The sequence below is a fragment of the Oncorhynchus mykiss genome, chromosome 26, assembly GCF_057628025.1.
Source record: "Oncorhynchus mykiss isolate SJ-2025 chromosome 26, ASM5762802v1, whole genome shotgun sequence".
Classification (NCBI taxonomy): domain Eukaryota; kingdom Metazoa; phylum Chordata; class Actinopteri; order Salmoniformes; family Salmonidae; genus Oncorhynchus; species Oncorhynchus mykiss.
Window position 1 is genome coordinate 40465926 of NC_143047.1, and position 27930 is coordinate 40493855.

Here is a 27930-nt window from a genome sequence, read left to right on the forward strand (position 1 = left end):
AAGTCAAAGTCCAGACCTGAATCCAATCGAGAATCTGTGGAAAGAACTGAAAACTGCTGTTTACAAATGCTCTCCATCCAACCTCACTGAGCTCGAGCTGTTTTGCAAGGAGGAATGGGAAAACATTTCAGTCTCTCGATGTGCAAAACTGATAGAGACATACCCCAAGCGACTTACAGCTGTAATCGCAGCAAAAGGTGGCGCTACAAAGTATTAACTTAAGGGGGCTGAATAATTTTGCACGCCCAATTTTTCAGTTTTTGATTTGTTAAAAAAGTTTGAAATATCCAATAAATGTCGTTCCACTTCATGATTGTGTCCCACTTGTTGTTGATTCTTCACAAAAAAATACAGTTTTATATCTTTATGTTTGAAACCTGAAATGTGGCAGAAGGTCGCAAAGTTCAAGGGGGTCGAATACTTTCGCAAGGCACTGTACGTAACATTGCAAAAATCAGAAACTTTCTGTCCAAAAATGATGCAGAAAAATTAATCCATGCTTTTGTCACTTTTAGGTTAGACTACTGCAATGCTCTACTTTCCGGCTACCCGGATAAAGCACTAAATAAACTTCAGTTAGTGCTAAATACGGCTGCTAGAATCCTGACTAGAACCAAAACAAATGATCATATTACTCCAGTGCTAGCCTCCCTACACTGGCTTCCTGTCAAAGCAAGGGCTTATTTCAAGGTTTTACTGCTAACCTACAAAGCATTACATGGGCTTGCTCCTACCTCTCTCTCTGATTTGGGCATGCTGTACATACCTACACGTACGCTACGGTCACAAGACGCAGGCCTCCTAATTGTCCCTAGAATTTCTAAGCAAACAGCTGGAGGCTCCTATAGAGCTCCATTTTTATGGAACGGTCTGCCTACCCATGTCAGAGACACAAACTCGGTCTCAACCTTTAAGTCTTTACTGAAGACTCATTTCTTCAGTGGGTCATATGATTGAGTGTAGTCTGGCCCAGGAGTGGGAAGGTGAACGGAAAGGCTCTGGAGCAACGAACCGCCCTTGCTGTCTCTGCCTGGCCGGTTCCCCTCTTTCCACGGGGATTCTCTGCCTCTAACCCTATTACAGGGGCTGAGTCACTGGCTTACTGGGGCTCTCTCATACCGTCCCTGGGAGGGGTGCGTCACCTGAATGGGTTGAGTCACTGATGTGATCATCCTGTCTGGGTTGGCGTCCCCCCCTTGGGTTGTGCCGTGGCGGAGATCTTTGTGGGCTATACTCAGCCTTGTCTCAGGATGGTAAGTTAGTGGTTGAAGATATCCCTCTAGTGGTGTGGGGGCTGTGCTTTGGCAAAGTGGGTGGGGTTATTTCCTTCCTGTTTGGCCCTGTCCGGGGGTGTCCTCGGATGGGGCCACAGTGTCTCCTGACCCCTCCTGTCTCAGCCTCCAGTATTTATGCTGCAGTAGTTTATGTGTCGGGGGGCTAGGGTCAGTTTGTTATATCTGGAGTACTTCTCCTGTCCTATTCGGTGTCCTGTGTGAATTTAAGTGTGCTCTCTCTAATTCTCTCTTTCTTTCTCTCTTTCTTTCTCTCTCTCGGAGGACCTGAGCCCTAGGACCATGCCTCAGGACTACCTGACATGATGACTCCTTGCTGTCCCCAGTCCACCTGGCCATGCTGCTGCTCCAGTTTCAACTGTTCTGCCTTATTATTATTGGACCATGCTGGTCATTTATGAACATTTGAACATCTTGGCCATGTTCTGTTATAATCTCCACCCGGCACAGCCAGAAGAGGACTGGCCACCCCACATAGCCTGGTTCCTCTCTAGGTTTCTTCCTAGGTTTTGGCCTTTCTAGGGAGTTTTTCCTAGCCACCGTGCTTCTTCACCTGCATTGCTTGCTGTTTGGGGTTTTAGGCTGGGTTTCTGTACAGCACGTTGAGATATCAGCTGATGTACGAAGGGCTATATAAATAAAGTTGATTTGATTTGATTTGACCGGCGAGTTTAGAGATTTCAGGAATCGTACTCGATGTGTTTTCAACAATCCGCACTGAGGAAGGCTATATGAGGAGTCTACAAGACCCCGAATCCACAAAAACAAAAGGACACCTCTGTATTTCAATACAAATATCTCCCCCTCCTACTCATGACTTTCAAAGAAACATTCAAAGGAGAAAGTCTCAGAAATATTTATTATTCATGAAATGCTCATCAAATTTGAAATAGTCCTACATTATTTCCCAAGAATATGGTGATTAAAATCATGTATAATGTATGCATTCCACATTGATATCCATAATGAACACAGAGGCATGGCTCCCTGGCAGAGGATGATGGTGTTGGTGATGAAGAGTTTAGAGTTCGACAAACATGAATGTGGCCTATTTAAATGAGCAGAGCCGCGCGGGTCCTCAGTTGCTACATTAACCAGTCTTTACAGAGGGGAGCTGGGGTAACTGGAGGCCAACAACGTGTACTGATAAGACTCAGGACATTACAGGCCTTCAACAGGAGAACAGGCTGCTGCACAGACTGGAGAGGGGAGGGAGAGGAGCGACAGGGGGAGGAAAGGAGGGCATGGGTAGAGGGAGGGAGGGGAGTGAATTGAGTGAGGGAGAGGGGGTGGGAGTGGGTAGAGTGAGGGAGAGGAGAGAGGGAGGGGGGAAGAAAGAGAGTGAATTGAATTGAGTGAGGGAGGGAGGGAGAAGAGAGAGGGTGGGAGTGGGTAGAGTGAGGGAGAGGAGAGAGGGAGGGAGTGGGTAGAGTAGAGAGGGAGGGAGTGGGTAGAGTGAGGGAGAGGAGAGAGATTGAATTGAGTGAGGGAGGTGTGTGTGTGTAGAGTGAGGGATAGAAGAGAGAGATTGAATTGAGTGAGGGAGAGGAGAGCAGGAGGGAGTGGGTAGAGTGAGGGAGAGAAGAGAGAAAGGGAGGGCGAGGGAGCTGGGATAGTGTAGAGAGAGGCAGGGCGAAGATAAAGAGTGGGGGATGGGAGAGAGAGGCACAGCCAGAGAGGGGGAGGGGTGGGAGAGAGAGAGAGAGGCACAGCCAGAGAGGGGGGAGGACAAGGCAGCTAGAGATAAACAGAGTGAGAGATGGAGGGAAACAGAGCCAGCGATAATCAGGGAATGCAAGAGTGAGTGAGAGTGAGAGAGCGAGAGAGCGAGAGAGAACACTAATGATAGACAGAGGGAGAGAGAAAGTGGGGGAGGGGTGGGCAAGATAACTAGCAATAAACAGAGAGGGGTGGGGTTAAGGGAGTGGGGCAAGAGAGCTAATGATAGACAGAGAGAGACATGAATATAACTATAGATGAACAGAGAGGGGTAGAGAGAGGGAAGAGAGGCAAAGAGCTAGATATGAAAAGAGAGAGGGGGAAGAGAGGCATAGAGCTAGAGATGAAAAGAGAGGGGTGGAGAGAGCGGCATAGAGCTAGAGATGAAAAGAGAGGGGGGGAGAGAGAGGCATAGAGCTAGAGATGAAAAGAGAGGGGGGAGAGAGAGGCATAGAGCTAGAGATGAATAGAGAGGGGGGAGAGAGAGGCATAGAGCTACAGATGAAAAGAGAGGGGGGAGAGAGAGGCATAGAGCTAGAGATGAAAAGAGAGAAGGGGAAGAGAGAGGTAGAGCTAGAGATGAACAGAGAGGGGGGGAGAGAGGCATAGAGCTAGAGATGAACAGTGAGGGAAGAGAGAAGCATAGAGCTACAGATGAACAGAGAGGGGAAGAGAGGCATAGAGCTAGAGATGAACAGAGAGAGAGGGAAGAGAGAAGCATAGAGCTAGAGATGAACAGAGAGAGGGGGAAGAGAGGCATAGAGCTAGAGATGAAAAGAGAGAGGGGGAAGAGAGGCATAGAGCTAGAGATGAAAAGAGAGAGGGGGAAGAGAGAGGCATAGAGCTAGAGATGAACAGAGAGAGGGGGAAGAGAGGCATAGAGCTAGAGATGAAAAGAGAGAGGGGGAAGAGAGAGGCATTGAGCTAGAGATGAAAAGAGAGAGGGGGAAGAGAGAGGCATAGAGCTAGAGATGAAAAGAGAGAGGGGGAAGAGAGGCATAGAGCTAGAGATGAAAAGAGAGAGGGGGAAGAGAGGCATTGAGCTAGAGATGAACAGAGAGAGGGGGAAGAGAGGCATAGAGCTAGAGATGAAAAGAGAGAGGGGGAAGAGAGGCATAGAGCTAGAGATGAAAAGAGAGAGGGGGAAGAGAGGCATAGAGCTAGAGATGAAAAGAGAGAGGGGGAAGAGAGGCATAGAGCTAGAGATGAAAAGAGAGGGGGGAAGAGAGAGGTAGAGCTAGAGATGAACAGAGAGAGAGAGAGGGAAGAGAGAGAGGGGAAGAGAGAGGAATAGAGCTATAAATAAACAGAGAGAGGGGAAGAGAGAGGAATAGAGCTATAAATAAACAGAGAGAGGGGGAAGAGAGAGAGAGGGGGAAGAGAGGAATAGAGCTATAGATAAACAGAGAGAGAGGGAAGAGAGAGGGGGAAGAGAGGAATAGAGCTAAAAAATAAACAGAGAGGGAAAAGAGGGAAGAGAGAGGGGGAAGAGAGAAGAAGGGCTATAGATAAACAGAGAGGGGGAAGATAGAGAGAGAGGGAAGAGAGAGGGGGGAAGTGGGGAATAGAGCTATAAATAAACAGAGAGAGGGAAGAGAGAGGGGGAAGAGAGAGGGGGGAGAGGGGGAAGAGAGAGGAATAGAGCTATAGATAAACAGAGAGAGGGGGGAGAGAGCGAGAGAGGGAAAAGAGAGGGGGAAGAGAGAGAGAGGGAAGAGAGGATTAGAGCTATAAATAAACAGAGAGAGAGGGAAGAGAGAGGGGGAAGAGAGGGAAGAGAGAGGGGGAAGAGAGGGAAGAGAGAGGGGGAAGAGGGGAATGGAGCTATAAATAAAAAGAGAGAGGGGGAAGAGAGAGAGGGAAGAGAGAGAGGGGGGAAGAGAGAGAGGGGGAAGAGAGAGGTATAGAGCTATAGATAAACAGAGAGGGGAAGAGAGAGGAATAGAGCTATAAATAAACAGAGAGAGGGGGAAGAGAGAGAGAGGGGGAAGAGAGAGGAATAGAGCTACAGATAAACAGAGTGAGGGGAAGAGAGAGGGGGAAGAGAGAGGGGGGGAAGAGAGAGGGGAGAGAGAGGGGGAAGAGAGGAATAGAGCTATTAATAAACAGAGAGAGGGGAGAGAGAGGGGGAAGAGAGAGAAGAGAGAGAGGGGAAGAGAGAGAGGGGGAAGAGAGAGAGGGGGAAGAGAGAGAGGGGGAAGAGAGAGAGGGGGAAGAGAGAGAGGGGGAAGAGAGAGAGGGGGAAGAGAGAGAGGGGGAAGAGAGAGGAATAGAGCTATAAATAAACAGAGAGAGGGGGAAGAGACAGGAATAGATCTCTAGATAAACAGAGTGAGAGGGGAAGAGAGAGGGGGAAGAGAGAGAGGGGAAGAGAGAGAGGGGGAAGAGAGAGAGGGGGAAGAGAGAGGGGGAAGAGAGGAATAGAGCTATAAATAAACAGAGAGAGGGGGAAGAGACAGGAATAGAGCTATAGATAAACAGAGTGAGAGGGGAAGAGAGAGGGGGAAGAGACAGGAATAGAGCTATAAATAAACAGAGTGAGGGGAAGAGAGAGGGGGAAGAGAGAGGAGAGAGAGATGGGAGAGAGAGGGGGAAGAGAGATAAGGGGAAGAGAGGAATAGAGCTATTAATAAACAGAGAGAGGGGAGAGAGAGAGGGGGAAGAGAGAGAGAAGAAAGAGAGGGAAGAGAGAGAGGGGGAAGAGAGAGAGGGGGAAGAGAGAGGAATAGAGCTCTAGATAAACAGAGTGAGAGGGGAAGAGAGAAGGGGAAGAGAGAGAGGGGAAGAGAGAGAGGGGAAGAGAGAGAGGGGGAAGAGAGAGGGGGAAGAGAGAGGAATAGAGCTATAAATAAACAGAGAGAGGGGAAGAGAGAGAGGGGGAAGACAGAGGGGGAAGAGACAGGAATAGAGCTATAGATAAACAGAGTGAGAGGGGAAGAGAGAAGGGGAAGAGAGAGAGGGGAAGAGAGAGAGGGGAAGAGAGAGAGGGGGAAGAGAGAGGGGGAAGAGAGAGGAATAGAGCTATAAATAAACAGAGAGAGGGGAAGAGAGAGAGGGGGAAGACAGAGAGGGGGAAGAGACAGGAATAGAGCTATAGATAAACAGAGTGAGAGGGGAAGAGAGAGGGGGAAGAGAGAGGAATAGAGCTATAGATAAACAGAGAGAGGGGAAGAGAGAGAGGGGGAAGACAGAGAGGGGGAAGAGAGAGGGGAGAGAGAGGGGGAAGAGATAGAGGGGGAAGAGAGGAATAGAGCTATTAATAAACAGACAGAGGGAAGAGAGAGGTGGAAGAGAGAGAGCGGGGGAAGAGAGAGGGAGGAGAGCGAGAGGGGGGAGAGGAATAGAGCTATAAATAAACAGAGAGAGGGGGAAGAGAGGGGGAAGAGAGAGACAGGGGGAAGAGAGAGGGAAGAGAGAGAGAGGGGGAAGAGAGAGGAATAGAGCTATAAATAAACAGACAGAGCGGGAAGAGAGAGGGGGAAGAGAGAGAAGAGAGAGGGGGAAGAGAGAGGGAAGAGAGAGAGGGGGAAGAGAGGAATAGAGCTATAAATAAACAGAGAGGGGGAAGAGAGAGAGGGAAGAGAGGGGGGGAAGAGAGAGAAGAGGGAAGAGAGAGAGGAATAGAGCTATTAATAAACAGAGAGAGGGGAGAGACAGGGGGAAGAGAGAGAAGAGAGAGAGAGGGAAGAGAGAGAAATAAAGCTATTAATAAACAGAGAGAGGGGACAGAGAGGGGGGAGAGAGAAGAGAGAGAGGGAAGAGAGGGAAGAGAGAGAGGGAAGAGAGAGGGGGAAGAGACAGAGAGGGAAGAGAGAGAGGGGGAAGAGAGAGAGGGGGAGAGAGAGAGAGGGAAGAGAGGAATAGAGCTATAAATAAACAGAGAGAGGGGGAAGAGAGGGAAGAGAGAGGGGGAAGAGAGAGGGGGAAGAGACAGAGAGGGAAGAGAGAGAGGGGGAAGAGAGAGAGGGGGAGAAAGAGAGGGGGGAGAGAGGAATAGAGCTATAAATAAACAGAGAGAGGGGAGAGAGAGGGGGAAGAGAGAGAGAGAAGAGAGAGGGGGAAGAGAGGAATAGAGCTATAAATAAACAGACAGAGAGGGAAGAGAGAGGGGGAAAAGAGAGGGAAGAGAGAGAGGGAGAAGAGAGGAATAGAGCTATAAATAAACAGAGAGAGGGGGAAGAGAGAGAGAGGGGGAAGAGAGAGAGAGGGGGAAGAGAGAGAGGGGGGAAGAGAGAGAAAGGGGGAAGAGAGAAGGAAGAGAGAGGAATAGAGCTATAAATAAACAGAGAGGGGAAGAGAGAGAGAGGGGGAAGAGAGAGGGAAGAGAGGGAGAGAGGGGGAAGAGAGAGGAATAGAGCTATAAATAAACAGACAGAGAGGGAAGAGAGAGGGGGAAGAGAGAGAAGAGAGAGGGGGAAGAGAGAGGGAAGAGAGAGAGGGGGGGAAGAGAGAGGAATAGAGCTATAAATAAACAGAGAGAGGGGGAAGAGAGAGGAATAGAGCTATAAAAAAACAGAGAAAGGGGGAAGAGAGAGAGGGAAGAGAGAGAGAGGGGGAAGAGAGAGGGAAGAGAGAGAGAGGGGGAAGAGAGAGGGGAGAGAAGAATAGAGCTAGAGAGGAATATAACTATAGATAAACAGAGAGAGAGAAGAGAGAGAGAGGGGGAAGAGAGAGCGAGGGGGAAGAGAGAGAAAGGGGGAAGAGGGAAGAGAGGAATAGAGCTATAAATAAATAGAGAGAGGGGGAAGAGAGAGAGAGGGGGAAGAGAGAGGGAAGAGAGAGAGGGGGAAGAGAGAGGATAGAGCTATAAATAAACAGAGAGAGGGGGAAGAGAGAGAGAGGGGGAAGAGAGAGAAAGGGGGAAGAGGGAAGAGAGGAATAGAGCTATAAATAAATAGAGAGAGGGGGAAGAGAGAGAGAGGGGGAAGAGAGAGGGAAGAGAGAGAGGGGGAAGAGAGAGGATAGAGCTATAAATAAACAGAGAGAGGGGGAAGAGAGAGGAATATAGCTATAAATAGAGAGAGAGGGGGAAGAGAGAGAGAGGGGGAAGAGAGAGAGAGGGGAGAGAGGAATAGAGCTAGAGAGGAATATAACTATAGATAAACAGAGAGAGAGAGAGAGAGAGAGAGAGAGGGGGAAGAGAGAGAGGGGGAAGAGAGGAATAGAGCTATAAATAAACAGAGAGGGGGAAGAGAGGAATAGAGCTATAAATAAACAGAGAGAGGGGGAAGAGAGAGAGGGGGAAGAGAGGAATAGAGCTATAAATAAACAGAGAGAGGGGGAAGAGAGGAATAGAGCTATAAATAAACAGAGAGAGGGGGAAGAGAGGAATAGAGCTATAAATAAACAGAGAGAGGGGGAAGAGAGGAATAGAGCTATAAATAAACAGAGAGAGGGGGAAGAGAGGAATAGAGCTATAAATAAACAGAGAGAGGGGGAAGAGAGAGAGAGGGGGAAGAGAGAGAGGGGGAAGAGAGAGAGGGGGAAGAGAGAGAGGGGGAAGAGAGAGAGAGGGGGAAGAGAGAGAGAGAAGAGAGAGAGAGGGGGAAGAGAGGAATAGAGCTATAAATAAACAGAGAGAGGGGGAAGAGAGAGAGAGGGGGAAGAGAGAGAGGGAGAAGAGAGAGAGAGGGGGAAGAGAGAGAGAGGGGGAAGAGAGAGAGGGGGGAGAGAGGAATAGAGCTAGAGATGAAAAGAGAAAGAGAGGAATATAACTATAGATAAACAGAGAGAGAGAGAAGAGAGAGAGAGGGGGAAGAGAGGAATAGAGCTATAAATAAACAGAGAGAGGGGGAAGAGAGAGAGAGGGGGAAGAGAGAGAGGGGGAAGAGAGAGAGAGGGGGAAGAGAGAGAGAGGGGGGAGAGAGGAATAGAGCTAGAGATGAAAAGAGAAAGAGAGGAATATAACTATAGATAAACAGAGAGAGAGAGAAGAGAGAGAGAGGGGGAAGAGAGGAATAGAGCTATAAATAAACAGAGAGAGGGGGAAGAGAGGAATAGAGCTATAAATAAACAGAGAGAGGGGGAAGAGAGAGAGAGGGGAGAGAGGAATAGAGCTAGAGATGAAAAGAGAAAGAGAGGACTATAACTATAGATAAACAGAGAGAGAGAGAGAGAGAGGCTCCCCTCGGTCCGAGAGAGAGAGAGAGAAGAGAGAGAGAGGGGGAAGAGAGAGAGGGGGAAGAGAGGAATAGAGCTATAAATAAACAGAGAGAGGGGGAAGAGAGAGAGAGGGGGAAGAGAGAGAGAGGGGGAAGAGAGAGAGGGGGAAGAGAGAGAGGGGGAAGAGAGAGAGGGGGAAGAGATAGAGAGGGGAAGAGAGAGAGAGGGAAGAGAGGAATAGAGCTAGAGATGAAAAGAGAAAGAGAGGAATATAACTATAGATAAACAGAGAGAGAGAGAGAAGAGAGAGAGAGGGGGGAGAGAGAGAGGGGGAAGAGATAGAGGGGGAAGAGAGGAATAGAGCTAGAGATGAAAAGAGAAAGAGAGGAATATAACTATAGATAAACAGAGAGAGAGAGAGAAGAGAGAGAGAGGGGGGAGAGAGAGAGGGGGAAGAGATAGAGGGGGAAGAGAGGAATAGAGCTATAAATAAACAGAGAGAGAGGGGGAAGAGATAGAGGGGGAAGAGAGGAATAGAGCTAGAGATGAAAAGAGAAAGAGAGGAATATAACTATAGATAAACAGAGAGAGAGAGAAGAGAGAGAGAGGGGGAAGAGAGAGAGAGGGGGAAGAGAGAGAGGGAGAAGAGAGAGAGAGGGGGAAGAGAGAGAGAGAGGGGGAAGAGAGAGAGAGGGGGAAGAGAGAGAGAGGGGGGAGAGAGGAATAGAGCTATAAATAAACAGAGAGAGAGGGGAGAGAGGAATAGAGCTAGAGATGAAAAGAGAAAGAGAGGAATATAACTATAGATAAACAGAGAGAGAGAGAAGAGAGGAATAGAGCTATAAATAAACAGAGAGAGGGGGAAGAGAGAGAGAGGGGGAAGAGAGAGAGAGGGGAGAGAGGAATAGAGCTAGAGATGAAAAGAGAAAGAGAGGAATATAACTATAGATAAACAGAGAGAGGGGGAAGAGAGAGAGAGGGGGAAGAGAGAGAGAGGAATAGAGCTAGAGATGAAAAGAGAAAGAGAGGAATATAACTATAGATAAACAGAGAGAGGGAGAGAGAGGCTCCCCTCGGTCCGTCTGGGAAGGCAAATGAATTAATCAAGCTGCTTCATTACTGTCCTGCCATTATTATTAGGATAAAGAGGGTCATCTCCTCAAAAACTACGGCTGTGGATAATTCATTACCACACCGTGCAGGGAAGGAATCAGGTCTTCAATGACTGAAAGCAGCTCCATTCTCTACCTCGGGCTGTTCTCTCTGCCTGGGGGACACGTGTGATTGAAATGCATTATTTATTTGAATGGGTCACTGTTTTTTTATGAGGTTTGGTAAGAGTTTGTGTGGAGGAGCGTGTGTGTGTGTGTGTGTGTGTGTTTGTATATATATGTGCCTAACAGTTACATGATGGGGGATGTGTTTTGTAGGCACAGGTGTATGGCTGTAGGATTTCATCACACAACACAGCACGTCAAAAACGAGAGCGCTGGAGAGAGGAGAGATGTGGCGAGAGGACAGTGTTGTGGGCAGTGTGTTTGTACATGCAACCGGAGGCAAATGAATCACAATCCGGTATCCTACTCCATCAAAATGCTAATGTAGGAAAATGTAGACATTTCCATATATTTGCAGGGAGGTTGGTGCAGGTTGAAAGGGGAGGTGTTTTCTCATACAAGGTGCAGTGGGGTGTGATGCAGTATTTGCATATCTAATAGAACGGGACATTTCAAAATAAAGAGCAGTGTTGAGATGCAACTGTACACGTTATTATAAATAGGTTACTTAGACAGAGGATGCACAGCCTAGGAGGCCTAAAAATATTTCTGTATGGCTCCGTATGGCTCCGTATGGCCCAGTATTGCTCCGTATGGCCCAGTATGGCTCCGTATGGTCCAGTATGGCTCCGTATGGTCCCGTATTGCTCCGTATGGCCCAGTATGGCTCCGTATGGTCCCGTATGGCCCAGTATGGCCCCGTATGGCCCAGTATGGTCCCGTATGGTCCCGTATGGCTCCGTATGGCCCCGTATGGTCCCGTATGGCCCAGTATGGTCCCGTATGGCTCCGTAAGGGTCTCGTATGGCTCCGTATGGTCCCGTATGGCTCCGTATGGGTCTCGTATGGCTCCGTATGGGTCTCGTATGGCTCCGTATGGGTCTCGTAGGGCCCCGTATGGCCCCGTATGGCCCCGTATGGCTCTGTATGGTCCCGTATGGCTCCGAATGGCTCCGTATGGCCCAGTATGGTCCCGTATGGCTCAGTATGGTCCCGTATGGCTCAGTATGGCCCCGTATGGCCCCGTATGGCTCCGTATGGCTCCGTATGGATTCCGTATGGCCCCGTATGGCTCTGTATGGCACCGTATGGTCTCGTATGGTCCCGTATGGCTCCGTATGGTCTCGTATGGCCCTGTATGGTCTCGTATGGCCCCGTATGGTCTCGTATGGCCCTGTATGGTCTCGTATGGTCTCGTATGACCCCGTATGGTCTCGTATGGCCCCGTATGGTCTCGTTTGGCCCCCAGTTGGTAGAGCATGAATCATTATTATATTAACGTGGAACTGACACCGTTTTAGCAACAATGAATTCTTGTTAAAATATGTTCATATACGCCCCCAGTAAGAATATGATGCCTGCTTCTAAATGGACTGATAAGCACATAGATATGATCATTTTCAGATGTTCCCACTTCATTAGCATTTGTGAAAATTCTACAGTAATATATAGTGGGAAAACAGCTGTGCATTTGAACAATTAACACTGCAGTAAATAAAACCTATTGTCCAGACGACACAGACTGGAGCACCATAGCCAATCAGTGATACAGTAGGCCTTTATGCAAATCAGCCATTTGCCACACAGGCCTGCTGCCATCATTCCCTTTGAACTGGACTGTGTGTTTACAGGCAGTAGGGCCTGACATCATTCACTTTGAACTGGACTGTGTGTTTACAGGCAGTAGGACCTGACATCATTCACTTTGAACTGGACTGTGTGTTTACAGGCAGTAGCAACAGCGTGACTTCGGATCATTAGAAAGCATTCGCCAAAACCCGCGAGTCTTCTTACATTTGGGAACTTTACAGTCCAATTGATCAAACAACCATGAAGTTGTGAAAAGGGTCAATAGTCGGAAGAGTTGCAGAGTCAATAAAAATAATACCATTATTCATTAGATGCTTTTTCCATGAATTATTCAATTTTCTCTGCAACCATATGGTCTATCTACTAGAAATTATTGGACAATATGGACACAGATATATAACAAATAAATGCTATTTATGAATAAAAAAAATGTAAGTTCAAGTATTCATTACCAAAGTTACCATAGATTATCTGTTAATTACCAAAATTACTGAAGATTCCGGTAACTTTGGTAAATTACCGGTAGTTTTGCAACACTACACATACCAATCCACAGACACCAGCCACCCACAGACACCAGCCACCCACAGACACCAGCCACCCACAGACACTAGCCACCCACAGACACCAGACACCAGCCACCCACCAGACACCAGCCACCCACCAGACACCAGCCACCCACAGACACCAGCCACCCACAGACACCAGCCACCCACAGACACCAGCCACCCAGACACCAGCCACCCACAGACACCCTTACCTAGACTGGTGGGTTTGATGAGCTCGTCCAGCATATCGTAGAAGGGCAGCCTCTGCAGCTTGACGTCTGGGTGCACCGGATGCAGGGTGGCCGAGGTGGGCAGGTGGTGCGCCAGCCCGCTGAGCTCATGCTTGCCAGGCCCCAGCAACGAGATGGGCAGCAGGGCAGCCGGCGAGGGTACTCCCCCGTGCCCGTGGCCCTCATACGCCAGCTGGCTGAGGCCGGCAGGTAGGGCGGCGGTGCCCCCTCCTCCCGAGGCAGGGTAGTGTGGTCCGGGCAGGACCAGCTCTGAGGGAGAGCCCATCTTGGTGGGGAAGCGTCTGCAGTACAGCTCCTTGATCTTCATCTGCACGGCGGGGCTGCAGCCGGCTTTCAGGAGATGCAAGGCCATGGTTAACAGCTCATGTTTTCGCCCGTGTTTGTTGCGGCCCGCGTAACCTAGAAGAACCTGCAGCTCTGAAACGCGCAGGCTCATCACCATTTGCTGTGGAGGGGAGACAGAGAGACAGAGAGAGAGCGAGAGAGAGCGAGAGAGAGCGAGAGAGAGCGAGAGAGACACAGGGAGAGAGAGAGAGACAGAGAGAGACAGAGAGAGACAGAGAGAGACAGAGAGAGACAGAGAGAGACAGAGAGAGACAGAGCGACAGAGCGACAGAGAGACAGAGAGAGACAGAGAGAGACAGAGAGAGACAGACAGAGAGAGACAGAGAGAGACAGAGAGAGACAGACAGAGAGAGACAGAGAGAGACAGAGAGAGACAGAGAGAGAGAGAGAGAGAGAGAGAGACAGAGAGACAGAGAGACAGAGAGAGACAGAGAGACAGAGACAGAGTGTTGAGTTAGGTTAAATGAAATGAGTCTACAAAACTCCTGAAGTACTCCTTGCTTAAACCAACAAAGGTGCCTGGTCGGCGTAGCGTGAAACATGGACAACAGCGTAGGAGTAGTCTAATGATCAGTTGCCTCACACAGAAGAGCTTTAAGAGCTTTTATCATTGCCAGTTTGTGAAGTTCTACCCACAAGAAGAATCCATGAAGGGAACGCAGTGCGTCATTATTCCATCACTCAAGAAGATATACATTACACCTAAAAACCCAGTTAACTTTAATATACACCCTTTTTAAAATGTATTTTAAATTGTACCTTTATTTAACGAGGCAAGTCAGTTAAGAACACATTCTTATTTTCAACGACGGCCTAGGAACAGGGGGTTAACTGCCTTGTTCAGGGGCAGAACGACAGATTTTTACCTTGGCAGCTCGGGGGTTTGAACTTTCAAACCTTCCGGTTACTAGTCCAAAGCTCTAACCACTAGACTACCCTGCCGCCCCCAGACATCGTATTCTATGCATTCTTGCAGTTGTTTCACCTCAACAATAGTCCTACTGCTTTAGACTGGGTAGCCAAATAGCTTCATTTTGATTCAGGATTTTGAATTTTCATGGCACAGATTAAGCTAAATCCATCAAATGAATGTGTAAACTATGTGATATAGGCTAATACGTATCACCAGCTCTCTCATATGGGTTGATGCAGGCCGAGTTTCCACTACAGATAATTACATGTGGCGAGGGTGTGATATGAATTTCAATTAAGTGTTATCAGACCAGGTTCCTACCAGTACGACCTGTGGACTGGAACCAGTTCATGAGTGAGCTGATACTAATTCCATGCTAATGAGATGCAAATTGTTCATTATCTACAATAATGAAATGCCCATGCATATTAATAATGTATGTTCTCCATGCTATGGGTGGACATTCAGAGCAACTAACATCTCATTTGCTCTTGGGCTGGGAATTGCCAGGGACCTCACAATATGATACTTAGGTGCCGATACCACAGCGTTCATTTCATCAACAAAAATATTGACTATAATATAAAACAGACCCAGAAAAAATATATATAAAATGAGACGAGAAAATTATCTCTATGACAAAAAAATCAGACTACTAAGTGGACTGGACAAGAGTTTCTGGAACGATTGAGCGCTTTTCAGTGATAAGCACAATTAATATTAGCAGCAGCACAGATGTGCAGCGCATTCAGCAGTGGGAAGGACACGTCACACCCAGCACACACAGCCTACATCAGCTGGTGAGCTGCAGGGGAGCAAGCGATGAGTGTGAAGTCAGGCAGACAGGCACAGCTTATAGTGTACACATCACACAGGCGACTCTCTTGCTTTTTACCGCCAGCCTTCTAGTTAGCTACCCTTTGGCTGCTTAAGAAACACAAGCTGCTTTACAAAATAAATAAAAAACAACAGCAGCATTGAGTTTAGTAGTAAAACAACAGTCTGGCTATGTTTTTCTCTCCCTTGAGTAATCTAGAGAAAAGTAGGCTGTCTTTGAATTTGTAGTCACGCTCAACCCCTCCCACTTTTCTCACTGTGTTTCATATACGGGTTTTCTAGACAACGCCACCACGTCTCCCTCTTTTCCTCTGCGAACTGATCGATTCTAGACCTTATAGGCTACCGTACAAAAGACATGACCCATAATACTGACGCTATATTGGAGGGCCACATTTTATATTCATAAAGCATATCACGGGCCATTCTAAAGCTAGGCTACTTGCGGACCGGATCGTTAACCATTTGTTTAGGCTACACCTTGTGCAGTTATGTTACCACATTAACTAGCTACAGCGAACAACCCGGGGAAAGCAATGTTATGGAACACTCAGAAAGAGGCTATGTAGAACACAAACACGCCTCTCTGACATGTTGAATAAGGAATAACGCCGGCTCTATTCATGGCATTTCTATGTGCCACGTTCGAGAACGCGACCCTGGTACCATTACCAGAAGTCTACTGAACGTGACCCTGGTACCATTACCAGTAGCCTACTGAACGTGACCCTGGTACCATTACCAGTAGCCTACTGAACGTGACCCTGGTACCATTACCAGTAGCCTACTGAACGTGACCCTGGTACCATTACCAGTAGCCTACTGAACGTGACCCTGGTACCATTACCAGTAGCCTACTGAACGTGACCCTGGTACCATTACCAGTAGCCTACTGAACGTGACCCTGGTACCATTACCAGTAGCCTACTGAACGTGACCCTGGTACCATTACCAGTAGCCTACTGAACGTGACCCTGGTACCATTACCAGTAGCCTACTGAACGTGCCCCTGGTACCATTACCAGTAGCCTACTGAACGTGCCCCTGGTACCATTACCAGTAGCCTACTGAACGTGACCCTGGTACCATTACCAGTAGCCTACTGAACGTGACCCTGGTACCATTACCAGTAGCCTACTGAACATGACCCTGGTACCATTACCAGTAGCCTACTGAACGTGACCCTGGTACCATTACCAGTAGCCTACTGAACGTGACCCTGGTACCATTACCAGTAGCCTACTGAACGTGACCCTGGTACCATTACCAGTAGCCTACTGAACGTGACCCTGGTACCATTACCAGTAGCCTACTGAACGTGACCCTGGTACCATTACCAGTAGCCTACTGAACGTGACCCTGGTACCATTACCAGTAGCCTACTGAACGTGCCCCTGGTACCATTACCAGTAGCCTACTGAACGTGCCCCTGGTACCATTACCAGTAGCCTACTGAACGTGACCCTGGTACCATTACCAGTAGCCTACTGAACGTGACCCTGGTACCATTACCAGTAGCCTACTGAACATGACCCTGGTACCATTACCAGTAGCCTACTGAACGTGACCCTGGTACCATTACCAAATCACTGAAGCTGGAGACTCATATCTCCCTCACTAGCTTTAAGCACCAGCTGTCAGAGCAGCTCACAGATCACTGCACCTGTGCATAGCCCATCTGTAAATAGCCCATCCAACTACCTCATCCCCATTCTGTTATTTACTTTGCTCCTTTGCACCCCAGTATCTCAACTTGCACATTCATCTTCTGCACATCTATCACTCCAGTGTTTAATTGCTATACTGTAATTACTTTGCCACTATGGCCTATTTATTGCCTTACCTCCCTTATCTCACCTCATTTGCACACATTGTATATAGACTTATTTCTACTGTATTATTGACTGTATGTTTGTTTATTCCATGTGTAACTCTGTGTTGTTGTATGTATCGCACTGCTTTGCTTTATCTTGGCCAGGTCGCAATTGTAAATGAGAACTTGTTCTCAACTAGCCTACCTGGTTAAATAAAGGTGTTCTCAACTAGCCTACCTGGTTAAATAAAGGTGTTCTCAACTAGCCTACCTGGTTAAATAAAGGTGTTCTCAACTAGCCTACCTGGTTAAATAAAGGTGTTCTCAACTAGCCTACCTGGTTAAATAAAGGTGTTCTCAACTAGCCTACCTGGTTAAATAAAGTGAAACAATAATAATAATAACTAGACTAAATCCTTCAAATGACAAAAATGTGACATGGTGATATTTTAGTCAAAATGACAAACACTAAATCTAAAAAAAAAAATGAACACAGCAATTTTCTTGACTCTGTATGCGATTCGATGTTCCAGACATATATCTCACCAAATGTCTGTTTCCATGATCAGTCATGGAAATAAATGTGCTGAAAACAAATTGGCTCCCGATTAAAAAATAATATGGACAACGGAGTTATAAAGTAAAAGCTCTGGAGTTCCGATGCAGGTACAGTGATGTTCACCCCCATCACTAATTCTCCTTCAAGGCTTCGCCTCGATGACCATAGACATGGCCTCGATTCGAAATCTTAATCTAGCCTATAGATTACTGATGTAGACTGGCGTACCTAGATCAGTCCACTGATGATCTCCCTATAACGTGACCCCACTATAACTGAGTTTGGGCGGTATAACGTATATACCGTATACCGGGGTATTTGGAAAAAGCCACGGGATGGTTTTCCAATACCGTTGAAACTATACATTTGAATATTTGTAGCTACATTTTAAGTAAATGCCTTCAGTCAACTTGTGCAATACATTAGGAGATAAAGAACATTGTGTTCTCCGTTTCATCTGTCACATAATTATGACGCTTACGATAGTTCCCTGTCACGTGGTGTTTGTTTATAAGCACACAATAACGAGACCGGAGGCGTGTGAGTCTTTCACTGTCGTGCAGCACGTGCCAGGTGATCTAATTTTCAGACTGGAATTCACAACTAAATGTTTGCCAGCTAGATATCTTATAACTATTAAGTTAACTTTCTAGAATGTGCTAAATGCTCTGCAGTTGTGCATTTGATTTGCTAATTTAGTAGCTAGTGAGGTATCTGGCGAAGTGGTAGCTTCTTCCAAAAATCAAGTATTCTCTTGATAACAGCAGAGTATCCCCTCGCGGATCACGAGCCTGGCTAATATTCCTTTTGCGCAGCAAACTGAGTAGCATTTGGGAGTTACTTGTATAGTTTAGGTCAGAAACTGTACAAAATGTTTGCAATGCGCTCGTTAGTATTTAATTAGCATCCTCTATGAGGATTCCTTAGTAGTGGTTAGTATTTAGTTAGCATCCTATGAGGATTCCTTAGTAGTTGTTAGCATTTAGTTAGCATCCTATAAGGATTCCTTAGTAATTGTTAGCATTTAGTTAGCATCCTATGAGGATTCCTTAGTAGTTGTTAGCATTTTGGTAAATTACACTTTTTGGGCTTTGAATATTAGCACTTTTTAAATAAATACCTGCAGTCAACATGTGCACAAGGTCCAGCACAAGCTTCATTATGAGGCTTACCGGTACTGGGTTTCCCAAAACAGCAGTTTGAGACAGTCACACGTGTTTGTTTACAAAGAAGAACAACAAGCAAAGCTTATGGAGGAGGGTGAGTCACTCCAGCAGCGCAACTTAAGTGAGGTGATAATGTGTGGTTCTGAAAGGCTAAGGTAGCAGGATAACGCTGGGTGTATCAGGGCTGGTTCAGACCACACCGGGTGGGTGTGGAATGAGGTGACAGGTCCACTGAGCAGCAGCTGTGTGTTCTCTTAAGGAAAACAGCCCTCAGAAGCTCTAATGTAATAGGTTACATAATAATCAAATATATGGGTAAAATAGCAGATATGATGGCAGCACATAAGTCAACGTGACAGGCACACGCAGCACACACCCCTAGTATAACAAACGCCCTGGGCGTGGAATATTGGAGACTTGGATAGCCACCTTCATATCATTTATCTTAATGACAGGGGAGAGATAAAACCAGTGATTAAAACACAGAGCACTAAAACCTCCCCTGAGCTGCTACCCCCCCCCCACACACACACTCCCAGTAGTCAACCACATACACAAGCTGAAGAGAGAGAGAGGAGGAAAGATAGAGATAGTGCGAGAGACAGTGCTATGTTTCTCATGCGAATAAAGCCCATTGAATTGAGAGCAAGAGAGAGAGTGTGTATCTGTCTTTCTGAAATCTCTCATAACCCAGCTACCACTGACACTAGCCCTAGAAACCCTAACTGTAGCTTAAAATAGCCCAGCTATCACTGTGACACTAGCCCTAGAAACCCTATCTATCTTTAGCTTAGCATAGCCCAGCTACCACTAACCCCAGCCCTAGAAACCCTAACTGTAGGTTAGAATAGCCCAGCTACCACTAACACCAGCCCTAGAAACCCTAACTGTAGCTTAGAATAGCCCAGCTATCACTAACACCAGCCCTAGAAACCCTAACTGTAGCTTAGCATAGCCCAGCTACCACTAACACCAGCCCTAAAAACCCTAACTGTAGGTTAGAATAGCCCAGCTACCACTAACACCAGCCCTAGAAACCCTAACTGTAGCTTAGAATAGCCCAGCTATCACTAACACCAGCCCTAGAAACCCTAACTGTAGCTTAGCATAGCCCAGCTACCACTAACACCAGCCCTAAAAATCCTAACTGTAGGTTAGAATAGCCCAGCTACCACTAACACCAGCCCTAGAAACCCTAACTGTAGCTTAGAATAGCCCAGCTATCACTAACACCAGCCCTAGAAACCCTAACTGTAGCTTAGCATAGCCCAGCTACCACTAACTCTAGAAACCCTAACTGTAGATTAGCATAGCCCAGCTACCACTAACACTAGCCCTAGAAATGCTAACTGTAGATTAGCATAGTCCAGCTACCACTAACACTTGCCCTAGAAACCCTAACTGTAGCTTAGCACAGCCTAACTACCACTGTGACACTAGCCCTACAAACCCTATCTAACTTTAGCTTAGCCCAGCTACCACTGACACTATCCCTAGAAACCCTGTCTAACTGTAGCTTAGTATAGCCCAGCTACCACGAACACTCACCCTAGAAACCCTAAAAGGGAACCCAAACCGGCTGGCGGTGCACTTGCTAGCTAATTTGTTCTATTTACCTAGCTTGCTGTTGCTAGCTAATTTGTCCTGGGATATAAACATTGAGTTGTTATTTTACCTGAAATGCACAAGGTCCTCTACTCCGACAATTAATCCACACATAAAACGGTCAACCAAATAGTTTCTAGTCATCTCTACTCCTTCCAGGATTTATCAACTTTGAATATATATGGTGATTGGCATCTAGACTTTCATAGTATTACCACGACGACCGGCAAAACAGTTTGTCTTTCAATCACCCACGTGGGTATAACCAATGAGGAGATGGCACGTGAGTACCTGCTTCTATAAACCTAACTGTAGCTTAGCATAGCCCAGCTACCACTAGCCCTAGAAACCCTATCCAACTGTTGCTTAGCATAGCCCAGCTACCACTAACACTAGCCCTAGAAACCCTATCCAACTGTAGCTTAGCATAGCCCAGCTACCACTAACACTAGCCCTAGAAACCCTAACTGTAGCTTAGCATAGCCCAGCTACCACTAACACTAGCCCTAGAAACCCTATCCAACTGTTGCTTAGCATAGCCCAGCTACCACTAACACTAGCCCTAGAAACCCTATCCAACTGTAGCTTAGCATAGCCCAGCTACCACTAACACTAGCCCTAGAAACCCTAACTGTAGCTTAGCATAGCACACACAGAACTGTACACATATTTCCCCCCCTTTACCACACTGCGGATGTGTAACATTCCTCCACTGACCTGAAGAAAAGTGAGGGAAAACAAATAGAGACAAAAACACTGGAGCCAGAGGAGGAGACAGACAGCAGGACAGAGCACTCTCTCTCTTTTCCTGACTCATCATACAAGGCCCAATCATCATATTTACTGTTACAGTAATTATCAGGACACTGTTTTGAAAGGAGGTCTGGTGTGGTTTTAGCACACAGGCCAAAACATCTGATGTCACACAGTCCTTTAGGCCATGCTGTGAGAGGAGTGATGGGTCCAGACTCCAAGCATGTAGCATCAATCCTAGCATCATGAGGATTTAGGCTATACAGCTATTAGCAAGGCCTACAACAGTGTTCCCAAAACTCCATCCTCAGGAACCCAAGGAGAGCACATTTTGGTTTGCGCCCTAACACTACACAGCTGATGATCAAAGCTTGATAATTAGCTAATTATATGAATCAGCTGTGTAGCGTTAGGGCAAAAACCAAAAAGGGGCCCCCCTGGGGGTCCCCAGGACCGAGTTTGGGAATCGCTGGCCTTATTGAGTAAGTCACACTTCACTCTGTCCTCTATTTTTACTGCAGCACATAGGCTACACTTCCTGTGCTTTCCTTATAAAATAAAGGAAATGTGTATGATAAGGCAGTAAGCACACAGAAGATTCAGACGCATAAATTCTAATTGAATCCAGCCTAACATACTGATATATCATATCTGACAGCGAAGTAACGCCCTCTGGCATTTCTGTCTCCAGCAGTTCAACTTTGATTTCTGGTCACACAGATGGGGTCTTAGAAAACACCTTCAATAACACAGAACAACACACATGTTGAAAACCTCTGCTAACTCGTATTAACCTCTACAGAGCACCCTAAAGAAAAGTAAAGGTATGACATATTTTACTATGTTACTGGTATGAATGTACAGACCGGTTTGAGTTTTTACTTTACCTTCTATAAAAAGGTATTTAAAATGATTGGTTTGTTAAATGGATACTCTGCTACTTGAGTCATCTCTCTCTCTCTCTCCATCAATTCAATTCAATTCAAGGGCTTTATTGGCATGGGAAACACATGTTAACATCGTCAAAGCAAGTGAAATAGATAAAAACAAAAGTGAAATAAACAATAAAAAATGAACAGTAAACATTACTCCTAAAAGTTCCAAAAGAATAAATACATTTCAAATGTAATATTTAAGCAATAAGGCCCAATGCGTCGTGCCTAAGAACAGCCCTTAGCCGTGGTATATTGGCCATATACCCACAAACCCCCGAGGTGCCTTATTGCTATTATGAACTGGTTACCAACGTAATTAGAGCAGTAAAAACAAATGCTTTGTCATACCCGTGGTATACGGTCTGATATACCACGGCTGTCAGCCAATCAGCATTCAGGGCTCTAACCATCCAGATATATATATATATATATATACACACAGTGTTGTAATGATGTGCAAATAGTTATAAGTTAAACAGGGAAAATAAATATGGGTTGTATTTTCAATGGTGTTTGTTCTTCACTGGTTGACCTTTTCTTGTAGCACAAGGTCATACATCTGGCTGCTGTGATGGCACACTGTGGTATTTCAACCAAGAGATACAAGAGTTTATCAAAATTGCATTTGTTTTTCTTAATTCTTTGTTGGTCTGTGTAATCTGAGGGAAATGTGTGTCTCTAATATGGTCATACAATTGGACAGGAGGATAGGAATTGCAGCTCAGTTTCCACCTCATGTTGTGGGCAGTGTGCATATAGCCTGTCTTCTCTTGAGAGCCAGTTCTGCCTACAGTGGCCTTTCTCAATAGCAAGGCTATGCTCACTGAGTCTGTACATAGTCAAAGCTTTCCTTAAGTTTGGGTCAGTCACAGTGGTCAGGTATTTTGCCACTGTGTACTCTCTGTTTAGGGCCTAATAGCATTCTCGGTCATCCCCCTCTTCAAAGGGGGGGACACTCTTGACCCAAACTGCTACAGACCTATATCTATCCTACCATGCCTTTCTAAGGTCTTCGAAAGCCAAGTCAACAAACAGATTACCGACCATTTTGAATCTCACCATACCTTCTCTGCTATGCAATCTGGTTTCAGAGCTGGTCATGGGTGCACCTCAGCCACGCTCAAGGTCCTAAACGATATCTTAACCGCCATCGATAAGAAACATTACTGTGCAGCCGTATTCATTGATCTGGCCAAGGCTTTCGACTCTGTCAATCACCACATCCTCATCGGCAGACTCAACAGCCTTGGTTTCTCAAATGATTGCCTCGCCTGGTTCACCAACTACTTCTCTGATAGAGTTCAGTGTGTCAAATCGGAGGGTCTGTTGTCCGGACCTCTGGCAGTCTCTATGGGGGTGCCACAGGGTTCAATTCTTGGACCGACTCTCTTCTCTGTATACATCAATGAGGTCGCTCTTGCTGCTGGTGAGTCTCTGATCCACCTCTACGCAGACGACACCATTCTGTATACTTCCGGCCCTTCTTTGGACACTGTGTTAACAACCCTCCAGGCAAGCTTCAATGCCATACAACTCTCCTTCCGTGGCCTCCAATTGCTCTTAAATACAAGTAAAACTAAATGCATGCTCTTCAACCGATCACTACCTGCACCTACCCGCCTGTCCAACATCACTACTCTGGACGGCTCTGACTTAGAATACGTGGACAACTACAAATACTTAGGTGTCTGGTTAGACTGTAAACTCTCCTTCCAGACCCATATCAAACATCTCCAATCCAAAGTTAAATCTAGAATTGGCTTCCTATTTCGCAACAAAGCATCCTTCACTCATGCTGCCAAACATACCCTTGTAAAACTGACCATCCTACCAATCCTCGACTTTGGCGATGTAATTTACAAAATAGCATCCAATACCCTACTCAACAAATTGGATGCAGTCTATCACAGTGCAATCCGTTTTGTCACCAAAGCCCCATATACTACCCACCATTGCGACCTGTACGCTCTCGTTGGCTGGCCCTCGCTTCATACTCGTCGCCAAACCCACTGGCTCCATGTCATCTACAAGACCCTGCTAGGTAAAGTCCCCCCTTATCTCAGCTCGCTGGTCACCATAGCATCTCCCACCTGTAGCACACGCTCCAGCAGGTATATCTCTCTGGTCACCCCCAAAACCAATTCTTTCTTTGGCCGTCTCTCTTTCCAGTTCTCTGCTGCCAATGACTGGAACGAACTACAAAAATCTCTGAAACTGGAAACACTTATCTCCCTCACTAGCTTTAAGCACCAACTGTCAGAGCAGCTCACAGATTACTGCACCTGTACATAGCCCACCTATAATTTAGCCCTATCAACTACCTCTTTCCAAACTGTATTTAATTTATTTATTTATTTTGCTCCTTTGCACCCCATTATTTTTATTTCTACTTTGCACATTCTTCCATTGCAAAACTACCATTCCAGTGTTTTACTTGCTATATTGTATTTACTTTGCCACCAAGGCCTTTTTTTTTTTGCCTTTACCTCCCTTCTCACCTCATTTGCTCACATTGTATATAGACTTGTTCATACTTTATTATTGACTGTATGTTTGTTTTACTCCATGTGTAACTCTGTGTTGTTGTATCTGTCGAACTGCTTTGCTTTATCTTGGCCAGGTCGCAATTGTAAATGAGAACTTGTTCTCAACTTGCCTACCTGGTTAAATAAAGGTAAAATAAAAAATAAAAATAAAATAAATAAATTCTCGTTTCCTCAGATTTTTTTGTAAATTCTTTCCAATGTATCAAGTAATTATCTTTTTGTTTTCTCATGATTTGGTTGGGTCTAATTGTGTTGCTGTCCTGGGGCTCTGTGGGGTGTGTTTGTGAACAGAGCCCCAGGACCAGCTTGCGTAGGGGACACTTATTCAGGTTCATCTCTCTGTAGGTGATGGCTTTGTTATGGAAGGTTTAGGAATCACTTCCTTTTAGGTGATTGTAGTATGTAACGACCCTTTATCGATTTTGATAATTACTGGGTAATTAGGCCGATACATTATTTGGTGTTTGACGATGTACACGGAGGATATTTTAGGATAATTCTGCATGCAGAGTCTCACTAAAATAAATTGTAAGCTGAATATGCTAAATCGCTAATTAGTAAGCAAAAGTAGCTAGCTAATACAGCCTGATAACAGTGCTTGTGTAGGCCTAAATCAGCATGTTTGTGCAACAGTATTTTCTAAATCAGAGAGGAATAGGCAAAGCATAAATGTTGGCTACATGAAGTACGAGAAAACATTTATTGTAGACAAAGATTATAAGTTCCCACTCTCCTGGGTAACACTGACCAACACTTTGGTTCCTACCCTGTCAAAGTAATAAATCCACAGAGATCCTATTAGTATAATAATTCCTAATTCCCTGGCTTTTTCATTCGTTGTCATGTCAAACACCATATTCAGTGACCGCTTTTACATTCTAACTATAGAATTATGATAATCATCATTATATTTCCAGGATTCCAACATCTCAAGTGTTCTGATCTAAATCGCAAATTGCAATATTTGGTTAAAAATCAGGCTAGATTTTTTTGCCCATATCGTGCAGCTCTACGTGGCACTTTTTGTTGAAGTTTGATTGAACAGTGTAAAACAATCAGAATGGAGAAATTGCCAATGAAATCCCATAATGTCTGTGTTGCCACCCAGGCATCATGCACAACTCATGAAGCAAATGTAAAACTTAGATTATTTAAAATACCGTCAAATGTGAAGGAAAAAAAAAAATGGTGATATGATATTTTGGCCATATCGCCCTATACTAAACTATTTTTAACTCTACTGTCCGGTCCTGCACTGCACTCTCCTGTGCTCTACTCTGCTGTCCAAACTTGTGAAACAGATTTGGTGGGGTCAGGACAACCCAAATTTGGTCTTAACGTCTGCACAGTTCTTCCAGTAAATGTGTTTTGGTAAAATGTTCAGTGGAAATGTTAAAAGTCGTCATTGTTCATAGAGTTGTATGGTTTGTTTAACTTAGCAATCATTAGTTGTTTGTTTGTCATACATTTCAAATGAAAAATCAGCGTCTCAGCGTCTGTTACCTTGGAATTGCCCTGGTGTATTTTCTATAGGTTGAGGGGGAGTAGAGTAGAGTGCTAGTGAGCATTCATTCCTTTGGAGTGTGGGAAGGAGGGAGAGAGGGAAGGAAGGAGGGAAGGAAGGAGAGAGGGAAGGATACAAGCAGCGGAGCTCCCAAAACAAATTAAATTCTCCACAGCTCCTGTGAAAACAGAGGCAATCATGAGGAGCTATGGCGAGGTAGGGTGAAGGAGCAGGTGTGAGGAGCGCTGGAGAGGTAGGTTGAAGGAGCAGGTGTGAGGAGCGCTGGAGAGGTAGGTTGAAGAAGCAGGTGTGAGGAGCGCTGGAGAGGTAGGGTGAAGGAGCAGGGGTGAGGAGCGCTGGAGAGGTAGGGTGAAGGAGCAGGGGTGAGGAGCACTGGAGAGGTAGGGTGAAGGGGCAAGCGTGAGGAGCGCTGGAGAGGTAGGGTGAAGGGGCAGGAGTGAGGAGCACTGGAGAGGTAGGGTGAAGGGACAGGCATGAGGAGAGCTGGAGAGGTAGGGTGAAGGGGCAGGAGTGAGGAGCACTGGAGAGGTAGGGTGAAGGGACAGGCATGAGGAGAGCTGGTCTGGGACAGTATAAGAGCCTAGAGCAGCCTACTATTTAACAGAACTGAGTAGCCTAGATATGGCCAGCGACACCCGTCTATTCACTACTTACACACTGATATCCATGTCTGGGTCAACAGAGACCATAGCTCTAAGACATCTATGCAACGTAGGCCCTGGTCTATTTGCATGTAGGCCAAGCATCAAAACATACAATAGGCCAAGCATCAAAACGTACAGTAGTACAATAGGCCAAGCATCAAAACGTACAATAGGCCAAGCATCAAAACGTACAATAGGCCAAGCATCAAAACGTACAGTAGTACAATAGGCCAAGCATCAAAACGTACAATAGGCCAAGCATCAAAACGTACAGTAGTACAATAGGCCAAGCATCAAAACGTACAGTAGTACAATAGGCCAAGCATCAAAACGTACAATAGGCCAAGCATCAAAACGTACAGTAGTACAATAGGCCAAGCATCAAAACGTACAGTAGTACAATAGGCCAAGCATCAAAACGTACAATAGGCCAAGCATCAAAACGTACAATAGGCCAAGCATCAAAACGTACAGTAGTACAATAGGCCATTTAATTTTTTTTTTAAACGCTGCAGATGAGAAGGTGTCACCAAATGTGAACTCCACAATGTAACTATATGGAATATAGAGCACAGAGGAGAAACTAAGGACTGCTGCTGTGGCAGGTCTGATTCTTCAGCAGAACACCAGCGTTCAGTGGAGAGTTACAGACAGAGCTACAGACAGAGACACAGAACTACAGACAGAGACACAGACAGAGCGAGAGAGAGAGACACATACAGAGCTACAGACAGAGAGACACATACAGAGAGAGAGAGACACATACAGAGCTACAGACAGAGAGAGAGAGCAATCACACCAGCAAGATTAGTGACCTGTTGCCACAAGAAAAGGGCAACCAGTGAAGAACAAACACCATTGTAAATACAACCCATATTTATGTTTATTTATTTTCCCTTTCGTACTTTAACTATTTGCACATCATTACAACACTGGATATATACACATAATATGACATTTGAAATGTCCTTATTATTTTTGGAACTTTTGTAAGTGTATTGTTTACTGTAATTGTTTTTGTCTATTTCACTTTTGTTAATTATCTATTTCACTTGCTTTGGCAATGCAAACATACATTTCCCATGCCAGTAAAGCCCTTGAATAGAATTGAGAGACAGAGAAACAGAGATCAGACCTATGCCCCTCCTGCCCACCCCATGCCCCCACTCCAGCAAAGAGGGCTTCAACATGAGTCACACAGACGGCCTGAGGTCATCTGCCTTTGGCCTAAAGAGCAGGAACCTGGACATTACCAAAGAAATTAGAAATACAGACATAATCATCCTGCGAGAATTATGGTATAGATGAGACGGACCCACTGGTTGCCCTCTAGGTTACAGAGAGCTGGTAGTCCCATCCACCAAACTACCAGGTGTGAAACAGGGAAGGGACTCAGGGGGTACGCTAATTTGGTATAGAGCAGCCATAACTCACTCTATTAAATTTATCAAAACAATAATATTTTACATTTGGCTAGAAATTGAAAAGGAAATGATCTCAGAGAAATGTC

The 27930-nt window shown here is 45.8% G+C and overlaps 1 protein-coding gene across 2 annotated transcripts in view; it reads right to left on the reverse strand.

The window, feature by feature from the left end:
• LOC110527003 (E3 SUMO-protein ligase PIAS1) overlaps window positions 1–27930 on the reverse strand; it is an 88453-nt gene that overhangs the window by 29698 nt on the left and 30825 nt on the right. For both annotated transcript variants that reach the window (XM_090223073.1, XM_090223072.1), the window contains exon 2: window positions 12741–13224. In XM_090223073.1, the coding sequence (XP_090079199.1) occupies window positions 12741–13224 (484 nt within the window). The remainder of the gene's footprint in view (window positions 1–12740; window positions 13225–27930) is intronic.